The 16,172-nt window shown below is 30.9% G+C and overlaps 1 protein-coding gene and 1 long non-coding RNA gene across 2 annotated transcripts; both read left to right on the top strand.

Moving 5' to 3' along the window:
• The first annotated feature begins 5,796 nt into the window (after positions 1-5,796).
• LOC143074039 (von Willebrand factor D and EGF domain-containing protein-like) lies at positions 5,797-13,613 on the top strand. The gene is made up of 7 exons (XM_076249591.1): positions 5,797-6,052; positions 8,406-8,615; positions 8,872-9,033; positions 10,468-10,533; positions 10,724-10,998; positions 12,456-12,542; positions 13,218-13,613. The coding sequence occupies exons 2-7, from the start codon at positions 8,435-8,437 to the stop codon at positions 13,611-13,613; spliced, it is 1,167 nt and encodes a 388-aa protein (XP_076105706.1). The 5' UTR covers positions 5,797-6,052; positions 8,406-8,434.
• A 582-nt stretch (positions 13,614-14,195) lies between these two features.
• LOC143075827 (uncharacterized) lies at positions 14,196-15,975 on the top strand. The gene is made up of 3 exons (XR_012978426.1): positions 14,196-14,317; positions 14,683-14,901; positions 15,770-15,975. It is a non-coding gene; the product is annotated as an uncharacterized LOC143075827 (long non-coding RNA).
• Positions 15,976-16,172: the final 197 nt, after the last annotated feature.

The following is a 16,172-nucleotide window of genomic DNA, read 5'->3' as shown; positions in this document are numbered from 1 at the left end:
ATTATCATTATATATGAAATTAATTACATAATTTGTGGTCATTGATTGATATGTCTTGATGTTTAAATTAGTTTTTGAAATGTGATTTTCTGGTGTGTTTAGTATTAATATTGTATTGTAAGAACCTTACAATCAAAACAAAACCAAATAAGAAAGGCTTTGTGTGTTTGTTTCTTACTACCATATGACTTTACTTATTAAAAAATTTAAGAACACCGATGAAATATTATTTTGAGTTTTTAAAATCTCATTTTATAGGGAAATCTACTTATATTCATAGAGACTTTTTGTAATGAAAGTTACTACTGTAAATTCAGAAATTATTGCGTGCATTTATTATTGCGCTTTTGTCATTTAAGACTAAAATACAATTTTAAAATTTGAGATATTCAGAAATTTCCTGTTCGATTCATATAAAAACTTTCAAAATGCGAGTTTAAATTACTGCGATTATAACCCTGTCGCTTTTTTATTCCTTAATGTTCATGTTATAACACGTTTTATTAATTTTCCCATTGATTGATTTAATATTTCTATAAATTGAATAATATTTAGCAAACATTTAAACATTTCTAGTATGATGAGTTCATAAACGAAAAGCCTCTAAACACTTTTATTAGAATATACAATATTTAATTATGTATTTGCATCTTGGTAACGAACAGAGACAAATATAGAATAGATTTTGAATGAAAGTATTATTTTTTTCTAAGTTACAACACTCATTTATAAATACAGATATTTATGACCGACGAAAATTTTAATTTTACACAACTTCCTACAACAATGAATATTCAACTAGAGAACAGACGATGTGATTGTCTTTTGGATTACCTTGGTGGCGAGTTTGAAAGCAAGTTTAAAAACCCAGATTTCAACTAAATTATCAAGTATTAGAAATTTTAAAATGTTATATAAGGTAGAGGAATTCATCAAAGACGAAAGGACGAGACAAACTTTTGTTTTATTTTATCTTTGATTGATTAAATATTTCTATGTATCCTGAAATCGACCTTTCTACTATACTAATACAAGTGTTCAGATAACGATTTAAAGCGGTTCGCGTATAAGTTATGTCGATTTCTTAAAAAAAAAACCAATTCAACGGATTTGGATGGAAATAAACGTACAAAATAACTAGTAGGATAAAAATATTAACTGTCGAGCGTCTTTATATGTGAATAGATAAAGACCACATGCAATGGGATTTTTCTAGGTCTCTATGATTTCATTTTTAAGGTTATAAAATATGATAAGCATCGTTTTTATGTTCCTAATAACGAGTTATGTGTTGATCGAAATAGTTTTTGAAATGTGCCATTCTTGTTTAACTTTCAATTTTGACATTCTATTCCCCTTAATAGATGCCAACGCTTAGTTTATTTTATGCGTAAGCCTTTCTCAGCTAAAGGTTGAATTGAGGTCAACACAAATTCGGATTCACATGTTGTCAACTGATTTACCTGCAAACTAATAATACACCAATATGGAACGCCATCAATCTTTATGTTATGTCCATATATACTTAAATTATGTGAATAAATTCTTATATGATGTGCAAATGCACTTATATGATGTGCAAACATACTTATATGATGTGCAAACATACTTATATGATGTACAAACATACTTATATGATGTGAATGAATACCTACATGATGTGCAAATATACTACTATGATGTGCAAACATTCTTATATGATGTGCAAATGTAGTTATATGAAGTGAACATATCCTTATATGATGTGCAAATGTTATTATAACATGTATACGATGTGCAATTATATTCATATCATGTGCATTTTCCCTTATGTTATGTGCAAACATCATTATATGATGTGGTTGTGTCATAAAATTATGTGCTTGTAATCTTATATCATGTGGTTCGGTTAATTTAATTAAAGATGTCGAAACGTCGAAATTATCAAATTATGAATTTTAATCGACGGTTATACAAAAATGATAATGCGGGGTATACAATAATGAACATACTGTTAAAGTTAATAAGTATAAGAAATAGTTCTTAAATCTGTTCCTATCGCAAGTGAAAGTGTATTTTATTATTGGCTATTTATTTTAGGTATTTTTGACATATAGCTCTTCAACGGTTTCGGTACTAATTATACATCTTCGCATTTCAAATGTTTGGCTTTGAGCGTTCCTGATCAAGGTAAATCCAGAAACGCGCTTCGGACGCAATAAGTTATTGAACGTGTTGTTTTCAATTTTTTTAGACAAAGTGAGACAGTGCATTTTAACAAAAATCAACCTTTCAAACATTTTAGAAGAAGAACAAGATCAATAAATACATGAGCTAGCTGCAGCAAAAATCATATGATAAAACAAATTTTAGGGCTCTTATTTAAAGCTTGCTGTTCGGTTTGAGAAATTTTGACATATAATTGTTTATCTTTTACACATTATGACTTGGATGTAGAGTTGTCTCATTGGCACTCATACCATATCTTCTTATTACTACTAATTGCAAAAGACACCAATGAACTTAAAGTTAATTTTTCAAATATTTCAAAATGATAGCTACAAAATTATATACTCTTGCATATCAATACCGGCATGGATGATTTGTTACTTAATTGGTGTCTAACGCCACTTTCAACAATATCATGCTATTCCGTGGCGGTCAGTTTATATTTATGGGTGAGGCCGAAGTCCTAGGAGAGAACAACCGAGTAAGAAAACTGATTATTATATTAATTTTAGATTGGAGTCGAGCTTATCCTGCTACGTGTTGGATTCAAACCCACAACATAAGTGTTGATAGGCTAGATACTTGAGCCGCTCAGTAACCTAGCCCCCCCTCCCAAAAAAATAATTAATGTACAAAAAATGAACGAAAAACAATTACCGGTATGTAACACATCAACAAACAACAACCATTCAATAACATACTCCTGACTTAGGACCTATTCGTACGAGAACATGTTAATATGAAATCTGATTCCGAGCCGAGCAAGTCTTTGGCTTTACTCCGTAATTGTGCGTGCTTAGCAGGGAAGCCGCAAATACCAACTTTAAATTCTTTGGTTTTGAACCGGACGGGATTCGAATCCACGACCAGCCACACTTTAGGCGAACCTGCTACCATGACAAATCGTCACTAGATAGTAACCCGTCAAATAAAAGGAAAGCCACTCAGATATACAACTGCAGACTCAAGTAGACATGACTAACATACTGACCATTGAGGTGGGGTGCGTGTTTTTTTTAAATGTTTGATTCCAAATTTCTTAAAAGATATTGTATCTTTTTCAGAAGGGAATCAAAATATTTGTTTCCATCGAAAATGAGAGAAAAAAAAATGAAATAATCAGGGTAATAGGTCGCACCTTTCTTTAAACATGCAGATAATTGTTGTCAGGGAAATACCTTCATTTTGAATTTTGTTCAAATATATGGGTTCCGCCATCGTTAGTGGCGGCGAGGATGTAATATGTCGATGTTCAATTGTGACGTTATTTGTTACTCTTTTCCAGATCTGCCAGATTTGGAGAAAACAAAAATCTGCCACAGATTTGAGTTGTTTGACGTTTTAACGTCACATTTGCCATATAATAGGAATCTGCCATAGATTTGGAACCCGTCATAGATTTGAGTCATACATACATATTCTATGGTATATTTTAAGGACCCATTTGGGCAATTTGTGTTCTTGTTTTTGTTTTTTTGGTAAAATGTATATTATATCAATAAATTATTTATAGAGAAACCTTTTTAAGCCGCTGTTAATTGTATTGATAAGAACAGATTTAAAAATAAGTAAATTATAAATTTGTCATTTCAATCATTGGTGGTAGGGACGTGGAAGGAAACATCGGAATTTCTCTATTTTTTCCAAGCCAACACCTTGAAATAGGAAATCCCCAATCAAGACCCCTCTCCAAAGTTATAAACTTTTCACACTCCCCCCTAAAAAACAATGCCAGAGAACAATTATACACATCTATCGTAAAAACATTTTGCATTATATAAGTTTGAAATAGCAGGTCAAAAGTTGATCTAGTACTTCAAGTGTGGAAGTTGATTTTGTATATGCCGGTTATGGTCTCATTGATATTTACCCCCCCCCCCCCCCCTTCATTCAATATTACTAGTTCAGATGAAACATGCTTTGGTAGAAGAAATTAATTGTTGAAAATAAGGATTTATATTTGAACAGTTGAGGCTAGCGGAGCGAGACGTCAAAATAAACGTCTTTCGATTCAAAACTATCATTTTTTACTAGGGGTTAGGGATCGGGGAGGGGGTTGGAGATTACGACGAGGGTCGAACCCTAAACATTTAAGGCAAATATAGACACACCATTCAAACTTTATAAAGGTCTGAATTTTAATATTATTCAATATCTGACACATCATAGGTTTGTGACACGTAACAAATCTGGTCTAAGATTTTCAAATGTTAAAAATGGACAATTACCTATTATATTGTCCAAAATCCGAAATCTGAATATATTGCTCGATTCAGCATATACAAGTACCCTAAGAATTGCTTGTTTTGGTCCCGTTTACGCCCCTAATTTCTAAACAGTAATTGTCTGGCAACAAAGTATTTGCGGACAACAAACACATAGCCAAAACATCATACGGCGGCAAATCTAAAACTATAAACATTTGAATACACCATTTTATTAATAAAAATAAGGCGCTCTTAATTTCTCACTATCCCTTTATTATGAGGGTTTCAAAATCTCAAATCGAGGAACCAACAAAATGCAAAGGTTTTTTCTCTTTTAAAATCTCAACCATTTTCCAAACGATAGCTACATATTTGATCCGGTTTCATATTAATTCCGCAGAAGCAGATCGGAATTAATTATGACGTAGACAATAATTATTCTACAAATGCTCTAATCATTTTTATTGGCCAACATAAATAGGTAACAACGACAAAAGCACTTTATATAATGACGTTTCGACATCATATAACTGAACCACATGATATAAGATTACAAGTACACAATATAATGACACAACCGCATCATAAACTGATGTGTGTACATAATAAAAAGGGGAAATGCACTTCATATAATGATTTTTTAACATCATAAATAGGTTTTTTAACATCATATAAGTATATTTACACATCATACATGTATAAGTACATTTGCACATCTTATAAGGATAGTTGCACATCATATAAGTACATTTACACATTTCATAGGAATGTTTTCATATCTTATAAGTATATTTGCACATTGAAGAAGTATGTATTCACATCATATAAGTATGTATGCACATCATATCAGTATATTTGCATCATATAAAGATACTTGCGCATTAAATAAGCATGTATGAACGTCATATAAAGGTGTTTGCACATCAGATAATGACAAGTGCACATCATATAAAGGTAAATACACATCATATAATGAAAATGGTAATAACAAGACAGTTTTTGCGTTCCATACACCAAGGTTAGTTTTTGCGCTTAGTTTGACAGATTTGGCGCAATTGCTGCTTACAACAAAAAATATTGCAAATATGCGCTTTCGTCAATACTTGAAACATGCATCGTATTTTACATGTTTTACGTTTTTATCAAAATCGTAACTTGTGTCCCAAGAAAATGTGAAATCAATGTTTAATTATTTCATCTGTAACATCTACAAATGAACGCCAAACCTAATGTATTTAACTGTTTAAACTATGTGTTGCGTAAATTGAATTATGATATATAATTATGTCCGGCATGTTTCCAAATAGTTGACTACTAAAAAAAATACTCGTTCAAACGATTTGTTTAACTTTACAAATGTTATTTATTTCCAGATAAAAAAGACGAAAGAATATATTTTACTACTGGTTATGATCTACTTGGATCTACAACTTATTATGGCAGTGACGTAAAATGGAATAGTATACATTTCCTTTGGTGGTTTTTCGAAGTCAGAATTGATCTTTCCGACGACTATATTTTCTTATCGGATTATTTTCAATTGTTTCAAGTCACTAAACACAGCGACTTTTCTGATCCACTGCTGTTGTTCTCGGCTGATACTCATATACAGGATATAAAAGTTTATGAACCTATTGGTAAGTTTCGTATCTGATTATTCAATAGTTTCGTTTATTATTTCTCACTATCAACCCATGGACTGACATATAGTGCTTGGTTTATGTACACTTAACCGTTATTCGTACTAAATAATTTTCAACAAGTAAAAATAAGCAAATGATATATAATTTTGCATATTGTATGTTACTAATGAAAAATGAGAAGTTGACAAAGGGAATGTTGAAATCGGTAGGTTTGTCGTATAGTGTAGTCTTATGTCATCAATCTGTGTCAATGTTGGCTAAAAGATCAGGATATGAATTTACACACCATTTACGCAAACCTTCTAGATTCGGTACATTCGGCACTCCTTGGAAGAATCCGCTACGCTCCTTCTATCCTTCGGCTGTACTACGGTATGTGATATGTGTCTTCGCCTTACATTTCTTCGCCGGAACGATGAACGGTTTACTGCTAGTGCTTATATTTGTAATACTATATTTCCCTCCTTTACAGGAGATCAGTAATGAACACCTACGTATCACGGACGAGGTTAGATGAAAGTACGGAATCGGCCGAGTTGAGACGAATGGATTCAGTATTATTCGTAGTCTCAAATTCACTTTGATATATGATATGCATGCACTTACTGAAATATATGTTTTTATGGAAACAGTACTTAACCAATATATTTGATTTAAAATGACAGATATTTGCATGATTTTGTTTTTCATTTCTTTTTTGATTGAAGACAAGATTGTTTTTAATTCTGCGTCATAATAATACAATAACAAGTTGGCAGAAGGAGTTCACAATGCGTTCCAATTGGAATACTTATAACCGGAATATCAATCAATCAAACTCAAAATATAGTTGTCAATCATTATGTCCAGTGTTCTGGTGATAACAATAATGTATTATGATTCCATTGTTAAACTTGTTGAACCAACCACAAGAGGAAAACAGTTGAATAATGAACACTTAAGTGCAACAAAAACGCAAACACACACCGGAACGAACTATTCAATAACACCTGTCATATTCCTGACTAAGGACAAAACATTTTTAGAAGAAATGTTGGGTTAATCCTAGTTTAATTGCTAGCTTTACCTCCCGCTTATGGCAATGTTTAAAATTAAATTGATAACCCTTCGTTACTGGCAGGATACATCATAAACATATTACGTAATAACATTCATCATTGAGAAACGCATAAACAATTTAAACAGTGGTCGACATCACACGCAAACAAAGAACATCTTACAACAATTACAGACAACACAGGACACCACAAACGTATAAATAAATATCAAAGATACCAGGATTACAATTTAGTACGCCAGACGCGCGTTTCGTCTATATGAGACTCATCAGTGACGCTCATATCAAAATATCTATAAAGCTAAACAAGTACAAAATTGAAGAGCACTGAGGATCAAAAATTCCAAAAAGTTGTGCCGAATACAGCTAAGGTCATCTATGCCTGGGATAAGAAAATCCTTAGTTCTTCGAAAAATTCAAAGTTTTGTCAACAGAAAATTTATAAAAATTACCACATTTTGTAAATTTATAAACAGTAATAAACGTATGTAACGAATATGTATATCTTGAACTTCAAAGGACCATTTTACATTACCAGTCCAGTCAATTTTCATGACAATGAACGTATTATTTTTATAATTATTTGGACTTCAAACGATAACACATTATTTAATATTATCCAACCGATACCACATCAGAAACACAAACAATGAATACATGAGTGTTGGATGTTAAAATACCGATATTTGTATTATCGATAATGTACGAGTCTTATAGTTTTTTAGATGTGTCAACTGTTCATCTAATTATAGCCAGGTCGCCAATGCAAATCTGAACATTTAATGTCCATAATTGTGAAACCTGCGCATTATTCGTATTGTACTCAGAGATCTCTTGTTTAAAAATGTGTTAAAAATAAATAAATTGGGAGACACTACTTTACGTAAAGCGGATTTTGAATTTGTTGATGAACTCATTTTGTACATCTTGTTTCTATAAACTGTGTCATTTGCAGACAATATCCTGATTTATATACTGGTGCCAAAATTAAGTAATATGAAAATTGATTTATCGTAAACATGTATTTCATTTTTACATCAGTATTAAGTTTTTTTATATGGAAATAAGGACATACATATAAAAAAGTAAAATCGTATCTTCATTTCATTTTTGTCACACAAAACATTATAAAAAGCAATCAAAAGCAAAGTCATTACCCAAAGGGTAAAAGTTGTTCCTCCATCGACTGTTTGAAAATAAAAGGGAATTAATTAAAAACTGAAAACTGTCTTTATAGGAAAATACTAGTTTATCAGAAAATGGCAATATTATATCAATTACTATTTAAAGGTAGTAGAGACTGTAAAACATATTCAGAAATGTTTGCCGCAGACAAAAGATCAAAGGACTATCTCACCGACCTGGCAAGTGATCAAGTGATCAGTGATGACTATCTAGACGCTGGTTGGTACAGACCTTTTAGTGCAAATGGCGATGAAATGCCAACTTCTCCTCCTGGCCAAATGCATTGTGGAACGATAAATCCCATTTGGCTGAATGGTATTTATCATATTAAATATATATTTACAATTATAATTCCTGATTAATTACACTGATTATATATTAGTAGTTTGCAACATTACGCATCGTTTATTACAACGACAAGCATCATGTTAAAATTATTCTCATTTTAAATTAAGTAATATACAGAATTAAACATAGTAAACCATTACATAACCAATATGTATTTTTTTTCAAATATGAACATGTTTTATGATGTCACCGACCAACAAACAATGTTTTTTTTATATATTAGGAACTCTTCCTACATATGATGATGGTAACGTGAGCAGAGCTGCATGCGTTCAGACAGATAATGACATTTGTGAACAGTTCATTGACATAGAAATAAGGAACTGTGGAGGATACTTTATCTATTTTCTTCAGAAAACACCACCGAATTCATCTTTTTGCTTTGGTATGCAATAATTTATCTTAAGCAACAAATATGATTTGTAATCAATATTTTCGCAAAATTGATATCCTTATTTTATCATGGTGTGATGATTTATCGTGATTCACAACAGTAAAAGAGATAAGACGTCTCATTTTAAAGTTGAGTACGTTAAAATGAAATATGCGTATAAACTTTTCTTATTACTTTTTTTAATACATCGTTGTCAATATAATGAAAGATTATGCGACTGTCATACAAGTTAGAGGTCTAGCTAGCTATAAAACCAGGTTTACGTCATCTTTTCTAATAAGGAAATGTACGTCCATAGTCAGGAGTTTGAAAATTGGTATCTATTTGTTTGTGCGTTTGTTTTGTTATTTTAATAAGGACTTTCCGTTTTGAATTTTCCTCTGAGTTCATAATTTTTGTTATTTTACTTGTGATGGTTGTTTTAGTGTTTAGATGTCAGATTCTGCGATTTTTGTTTGTTTGCATATAAATAATTGTAAATATACAAATAAGTATACAAGTAGCTATATTATTTACAAACAAAAATATCATACATCTCATAATATAAGCAACTAAAATGAATTATTCATATATCACGTATGCGAAAAGTCGCTTCTTCAGTATTCTTGAATTCTTTGGCAATACAACCCTTTCTGAACTCCTTGCTTTTCACACAAACATGATTAACGTGTGTTTTCGATGATCTCGATGATCTCAGTAGATTGGCCAAGTAAACAATTACAATCTTTATAAACTATGTGGACGTTTTGAAATGTGTTAGAGAAACTGACATATTTACATTTGTAAGACAAAATGAGGAAAGCAAGTGACAGAGATTTACATTCGTGACTGACAAGTATCGAAAACATCGTATATTATATCTATTCGAGCGTCCAGGTTGTCAGTTAGAGACAACCATTTCATTTCAAAATCTTTCTTGTACTTCAAACAGATCTGCAAAATATCATCCGAAAAACTATTTAGCTCAACACATTCAAAATATGTTTCGATTTTATTCGATATTAAAAACCTCTCGCTTACTGACTGACTCAATATGGAACAATGTTTTTGATTCCAAACCACTCATATCTACATATATGTTCTGATTTAAGTTTAAATAATTTTTACTGTATCTAATTAAAAACTATCAAAAAAAAAAAAAAAAATATATTCTCTAAAGGAATTCTGATTTTTGTAGTTTTATCCGATGATATTACAGATTTTTTTTAAAATTAAATAAATGACATGCAATTGCCACGTATGAAGTTATTACATGATCCCTGTTTTGATTGTGAGAGTCGTGTTTAGAACTACATTAAGGTGAATTGAATGTTATATTAAATTGTGAGTATGTTTAATCATTAATAAGTTATGCTATTGTATACATACATACTATTAACAGTGTTTACAATACATATATTTATAACATTTAATATTTACTTATAGGAAGTGGTCCAGTTATCTGTCCCGTTGGTACATCATCAGAAACAGGTTTTTACCCTGGGTGTAGCTGTAAGTAAAATTGTCTGCATTGCATACTGAAACAAGTAAGTGTATCGAACTAAATAGCATCACTCTATATTATAATTAACATGCACGTAAAGATAACATATAAAACTTACAAAATGTATTAGAGGGCAAATAGAAAATTATTTTCATGAATTATTGGCTCTTGTCCTATATTTACTTTTCCAAATTGTAGCATCCTACCCAACGACACGTGTGTCTGTTGCTGTACAGACAGAACTACTAGAAGGTTCCAGTTTACCAATCCCAGGATACGATCCTACACCAAGTTTATTACCAGTATTCAGATGCAAGTTTGATGAAGAGCCAAATGGAACTTATATATACGACATCTACTGGTATATCAACGAATTTAAAATTACGTCGTATATTAACATTCCAATGAAAGATATAAACATCACTTTGCTAAAACATACAGACTGGATAGATAGCTATAAAATGAATATGGAGGTATAGAACACGTTTTTTTTTATTGTTATATTTGAAAATGTATGATACAGAAAAATGCCAAACGTAAAAATGAAAACACATTGTTAAAAATCAAAGACGTCCGCAGCGTTTTGTCTTGATTGCTTTCATAAGCAACACTAAAAACCGAATATTTGAATGTCAATAATGTATACGTATTGTTGAAGAGCTTCTTTATAATTTGAAAATGTATGACTTCTCAGTTTTAGATATTTTTTTTATATTAATTATGAATACAATACGTTTTGAATATTATGTGTCCGAGGCACTTCTCTAAATTTACTATTATCCTAGTTACTCGCTGCCAGGTAATTAAAAGCTAAGCTGTTTGTAAAACCCAAACAGTTGATGAGCTTAATTACCACAAACATGACCCAGGACCTACAAAATAGCCAAATCAACTTTGTCTGAGGGAGTTGAATTCTGGAAAAGTGTGTTATAAAGCATGCCATTACTGAAGTATTGACTACTCAGCTTATTATACCATCCAGGACTGATATTCAACCAGTAGAGGTATCGACCCAGTGCTGAACATTTTTCAAAATCTGTTAAAATCCACATATATTTATGTTGTTAGAACAAGTACGTCAAATTTGTTTTGACATAGATACAGCTTTTCATGAAAATGTATCCTTTGATATAATCAAATAATCTTTATAACGTTATAATAAACAAAGATCTTCAAAAAAGATTTTCTAAACATTATTGAATCACCAACAATCAATCACGAAATAGTTTGAATTTTTAATCAACGTTGAAGAATAACGTTATAGACCAATAACTATTTTTATCATTTCCCATAAACATATTTCTGTGGATTCATTTATTTTCGTGTGTACCAATTTTCGTGCTTTAATGAAAACTTTTATGTTCGTGGATAATAAATTTCGTGGTTTAACCGAAATCTCCGTAAAAACCTATAGAAAATTTGTTATTCGTTGAATTTTTTATTTCGGGGTTAATTTGTACCCACGAAATCCACGAAAACTGGTATTCAACGAATACTGATGAATCCACAGTATAGTTGTTGTCCATTCGTTTGATATGTTTGAGCTTTTGGTTTACCATTTGATAAACGACATTCCCTATAATGTTTTTCTTGCAGTTTTTTGTGATTTTGTTTTTTATCTAGACACTTAGATTACTGTTATATTACAAATGTATAATAAATCAATTGCAACATTATTTTAACTTAACGTTCGTTGTTATACATGTATCAACTAATCAAAGTTGACATGATGTTTAATTTAGTATGCCAAACAAGCTTTTTGTCAAAAAATTAATTAAATAGTGTGTAACTCCACGATTAAGATAGTTAAAATACGTTAAACAAAAAAAGTATATGTCTTATACGGCATAGGAAATTCATACCTGATTACAAATATCAGCAGGCATCCTTATACATGTATGCATCAGTTGGTATAATATTTAAATTGTAGGTTCAATGTGCTATTAGAATGAGATATTTAGCTAATTCAGTTCCTGGACCATTACAGTACAGTGCAAAGTTCAAGGCAGGAATATTTGTAAGTTAATCAATCTCATACAAATAAAAAAGGGACAAACAATTATCTAAATAAAAAAAAACCCATCTTGAACGCTATACGTGATATCAGTTTTTTAAGCAATACAAAGAACGAAATAAGTTGGCATACTATTTTGCTGCTATCAACGAAACAATACGAAATACAGGTGATTTCCAGTACTATCTGCTTAACCAAAAAACTAAATACATATCTTGTGTGCCTTATCTTTTTTACGATAATTTGTTTAATATGACCTTCAAGTGGAACTATCAAACTATTTATTATGTTAAACGCTTAGAGTTTACTTTTTAAACATGCTTTTTTATCTGCATATGAATATTAAATAATTGGGTTATCAGATTATTAACAAATTATAGTAAGGGAATATTTATGGAAGTTATCATAACTTGTTTGATACACCCAGCTTTGTTTACTTATTGTATTGGACAATTTAATGTAGGTCTTTCAAAACTGGTAATTTTGTATTCTAATTCGATGCCAGAATAAAAATAACACGTTCATTTACAATAGCTAAGAAAATAAAAATAACACGTTCATTTACAATAGCTAAGAATATAAAATGATTAAGTATACTACAGGTGATTGATATAAAATTCCATTTTGAAATTCATAAATATAATGTTGAGTATATGGCTTCTGTTATTTTCGTTTTAGCCGGAGAAATATGAGTATACGGTAATTGAAGGTGAATCCATTACAATTTCTTTCAAGTCGACAGTTCCGGTTGGTTGCATTGCCTCGCATAAAAACCTCACGGCTCACTGTGATCAGAGTTTTTATGTGTTTCAACCTAAAAAGAATATAAACGTCGGATCATGTTCTAATAACATTGCCATAAAAGATATCATATTCAAAGCACAATTTTGCGGTATCAAATTTGGAGCCACTGACTGGCAAGAAGAGAAAAAACTAGAAGTGTATGGTTTTAGTGATGGTCTGTATAATAGTGGAGATAGGTCAACATACATAAGGCTTTCCACTTCTGCTGTGTCAGCATTTAATGAAATGTGGCAAAATGTACAAATTCCGGACATTAAGGTTTGTTTATAGAAAAAAAAAAGAATAAGCAAGTGATTTACCATGTATTGCTTTCATCTTTTAAGGATTTTTAAAAATCGTTAAGAGGATGTTTATTATTTCTCAATTCGTGTTGAATAAAACAACAATATAGATTCACTGCAATACATGTTACAATATTTTAATGACAATCATAATAAAATGGTAAACTGCTCTGTTTAATTAGAATATTCAATTCATTTTAATAAAACACGAACGTACATTGTAGGTTTAGAAGATAATTTCCATTATCAGTAATGCGATGTTAAATATTAACCCCATTAGCATCAATCAACCAAAGACAAAACAAAACAAGCAATTCATAGTCAACAGATTACCTATATAACATTGACAAAGTAAGAGCCTTGCTCTACATAAAGTATCTCACTTATCCATTCGTTGGTGATACATATGATTTAAACGGAAGTGATTCAAAACTATTTAGTAAAAGAAAAAATAAAAACGAGTTGACTGAAAAAATAGAATATAAAAAAAATTGACCAATCTTGACATCAATATGAACATCAAATCCCATTTTAATATTTCAGGTCCAAGTTTTAGATAAAGATGCATCAATGACAAGCCGGATTTGTCAATCTGTAAATGATCCTCATATTTCGACCTTTGATGGAAAGTATTATCACTTTATGGAAATTGGTGAATTTATTATGTATAGAAATGACAAAGGACCTTATTGGGTGAGAATAAAACTTACAAGTTATTAGATTAAAACAAATAAATATTTAATGATGTAAAATTCTAAGAAAGTCATAACTACATACATGTACATATATGTTGGGCAACTCATTTGTATCAGTGAACTAATGCTGTGTCTCATAAAAAATTGAAGAATTTTAATGGCTAAGATTAGTCAAATCGAAAGTGTCAATCCAAAATCAGGAATACGGAATTCGATCTCTCCTTTAAAAATCGAAGATTCAATTTTGTTAACCATTTATACTATAGATAAATATACATTAAACTCGGTTGTCCCAATATCCACAAATAAAAAAAAAGTTTTGCATCATAAACTTCATCCTTTATTCTTTTTTTTATTTCATAGGTCCATGCGTTGTTGACCAATTGTGGATTTGGTTGGCAAGGATCTGCTTGTCACTGTGCAATAGCAATACGAAGTCGCAGTTCCTTATTTGTAATCAGGACTTGTAAATCTATTTCAAGGACAAAAAAAGAACTACTAACAACACCAGTTACCAAATTAATAAGTTGCGATGACAACGACCTACTTATTGACTTTAATCAAAGACGAAACGAATACAAGGTATATAATCAGTAGTTTTGTATAAAAAATAGGTTCTACGAGTAATGTGATAAACATATGAGATATCAAAAAGGACAATGCATAATGAAATAATTACATTGCATTAATGTTTTATTATATTACGTTATTTTGATTGGCTAACAGCAATATCGCATCCATCTGATTGACATTCATTACACAATGAAATTTATCATTCATGATGACACGAGGTCCCATAATAAAGTGTACAGGTAAATTAAGGAAAAACTTGAAAGCAATTCTGTTTTTATGTTCCTAGCTAAAAAAAGTAATTATAAGTACAGTATGCTTCTTTTTGCGATTGCATACGGTCGTAAAAGCGTTGACCGTGCGATTCATACAAAATTTACTTCGGTCAACGCTTTTACACCCCAATGTTTTTACATAAAGGAGCAATCAATTCTTAATTAACAGCACAGTGACCTCCAAGTAATACCATGAAATGACGAAAACCAAATTTGGAACAGAAAACCACCAATTGAGCATAGGAATTCCTCACAAACACCAAAAGAATCCATCTAGTTTGGATATGTACGCAGTTCTGGTCCCATTTGAGACTTTGTCGTCAACTATTTATATATTCAGTGTTATTTTGAGTTGACAAACGGGAATATTTATCATCACAAAATATACAGTTCTAAATTATCAATACAGCAACTTATGAAAAGATAAAAAATCCGCAATTATAACTCGAATATGTCATATGGTAACTACTGACGAAGGTCGTGACTACGGGCAGGAACATGCAAATTATATACGGAGTAATTAGATCTGTACTGATCCCCTTTGAATATACTTTTTTTATGTTGAAAGCTATGACATATATATATGTTATATATTTTTTGTCTAGATAATTTTACCAATCGGAACAGAAATCAAGATCTCAATATCGAGATGGTCGGGATTTATCGGTACTGTCACTATAAAACCTTCCATTTATGACATAAATGAAGCTAAAGGACTGTGTGGTGTTCCGAGTGTCACTAAAGATCCTTCAGATGATTATACTCATCGTTTTAATGGACCAATTAGTAGTGATCAAGAATTCGCTAAGTCATGGAGGTAATAAATTTTAAAAAGAAACCTGAAAACCACGAAGAATCAATCTTTAATGTTAAATATCAAATAACTTTTTTTGTAAAGCTATTGAAAAGTAAACACATTAAATACGTAAGCATATAGTATGAAGGGTATTGAAGAGAACTCATACTATTATATTAATTAAGTTTTTTTAAAACCGTTGAAAAATGGCC

The sequence above is a fragment of the Mytilus galloprovincialis genome, chromosome 5 (genome assembly GCF_965363235.1).
Source record: "Mytilus galloprovincialis chromosome 5, xbMytGall1.hap1.1, whole genome shotgun sequence".
NCBI lineage: Eukaryota > Metazoa > Mollusca > Bivalvia > Mytilida > Mytilidae > Mytilus > Mytilus galloprovincialis.
The sequence above is the reverse complement of the archived record's forward strand: the minus strand, read 5'-3'. Positions and strand labels throughout refer to the sequence as shown.

Coding starts and splice junctions, on each gene's coding strand:
- LOC143074039 (XM_076249591.1), top strand. CDS start 8,435: ATGTTTGCCGCAGACAAAAGATCAAAGGACTATCTCACCGACCTGGCA. Junction 10,534..10,723: donor TTTTTACCCTGGGTGTAGCT/GTAAGTAAAATT, acceptor TCCAAATTGTAG/CATCCTACCCAACGACACGT. Junction 10,999..12,455: donor GCTATAAAATGAATATGGAG/GTATAGAACACG, acceptor TTTAAATTGTAG/GTTCAATGTGCTATTAGAAT.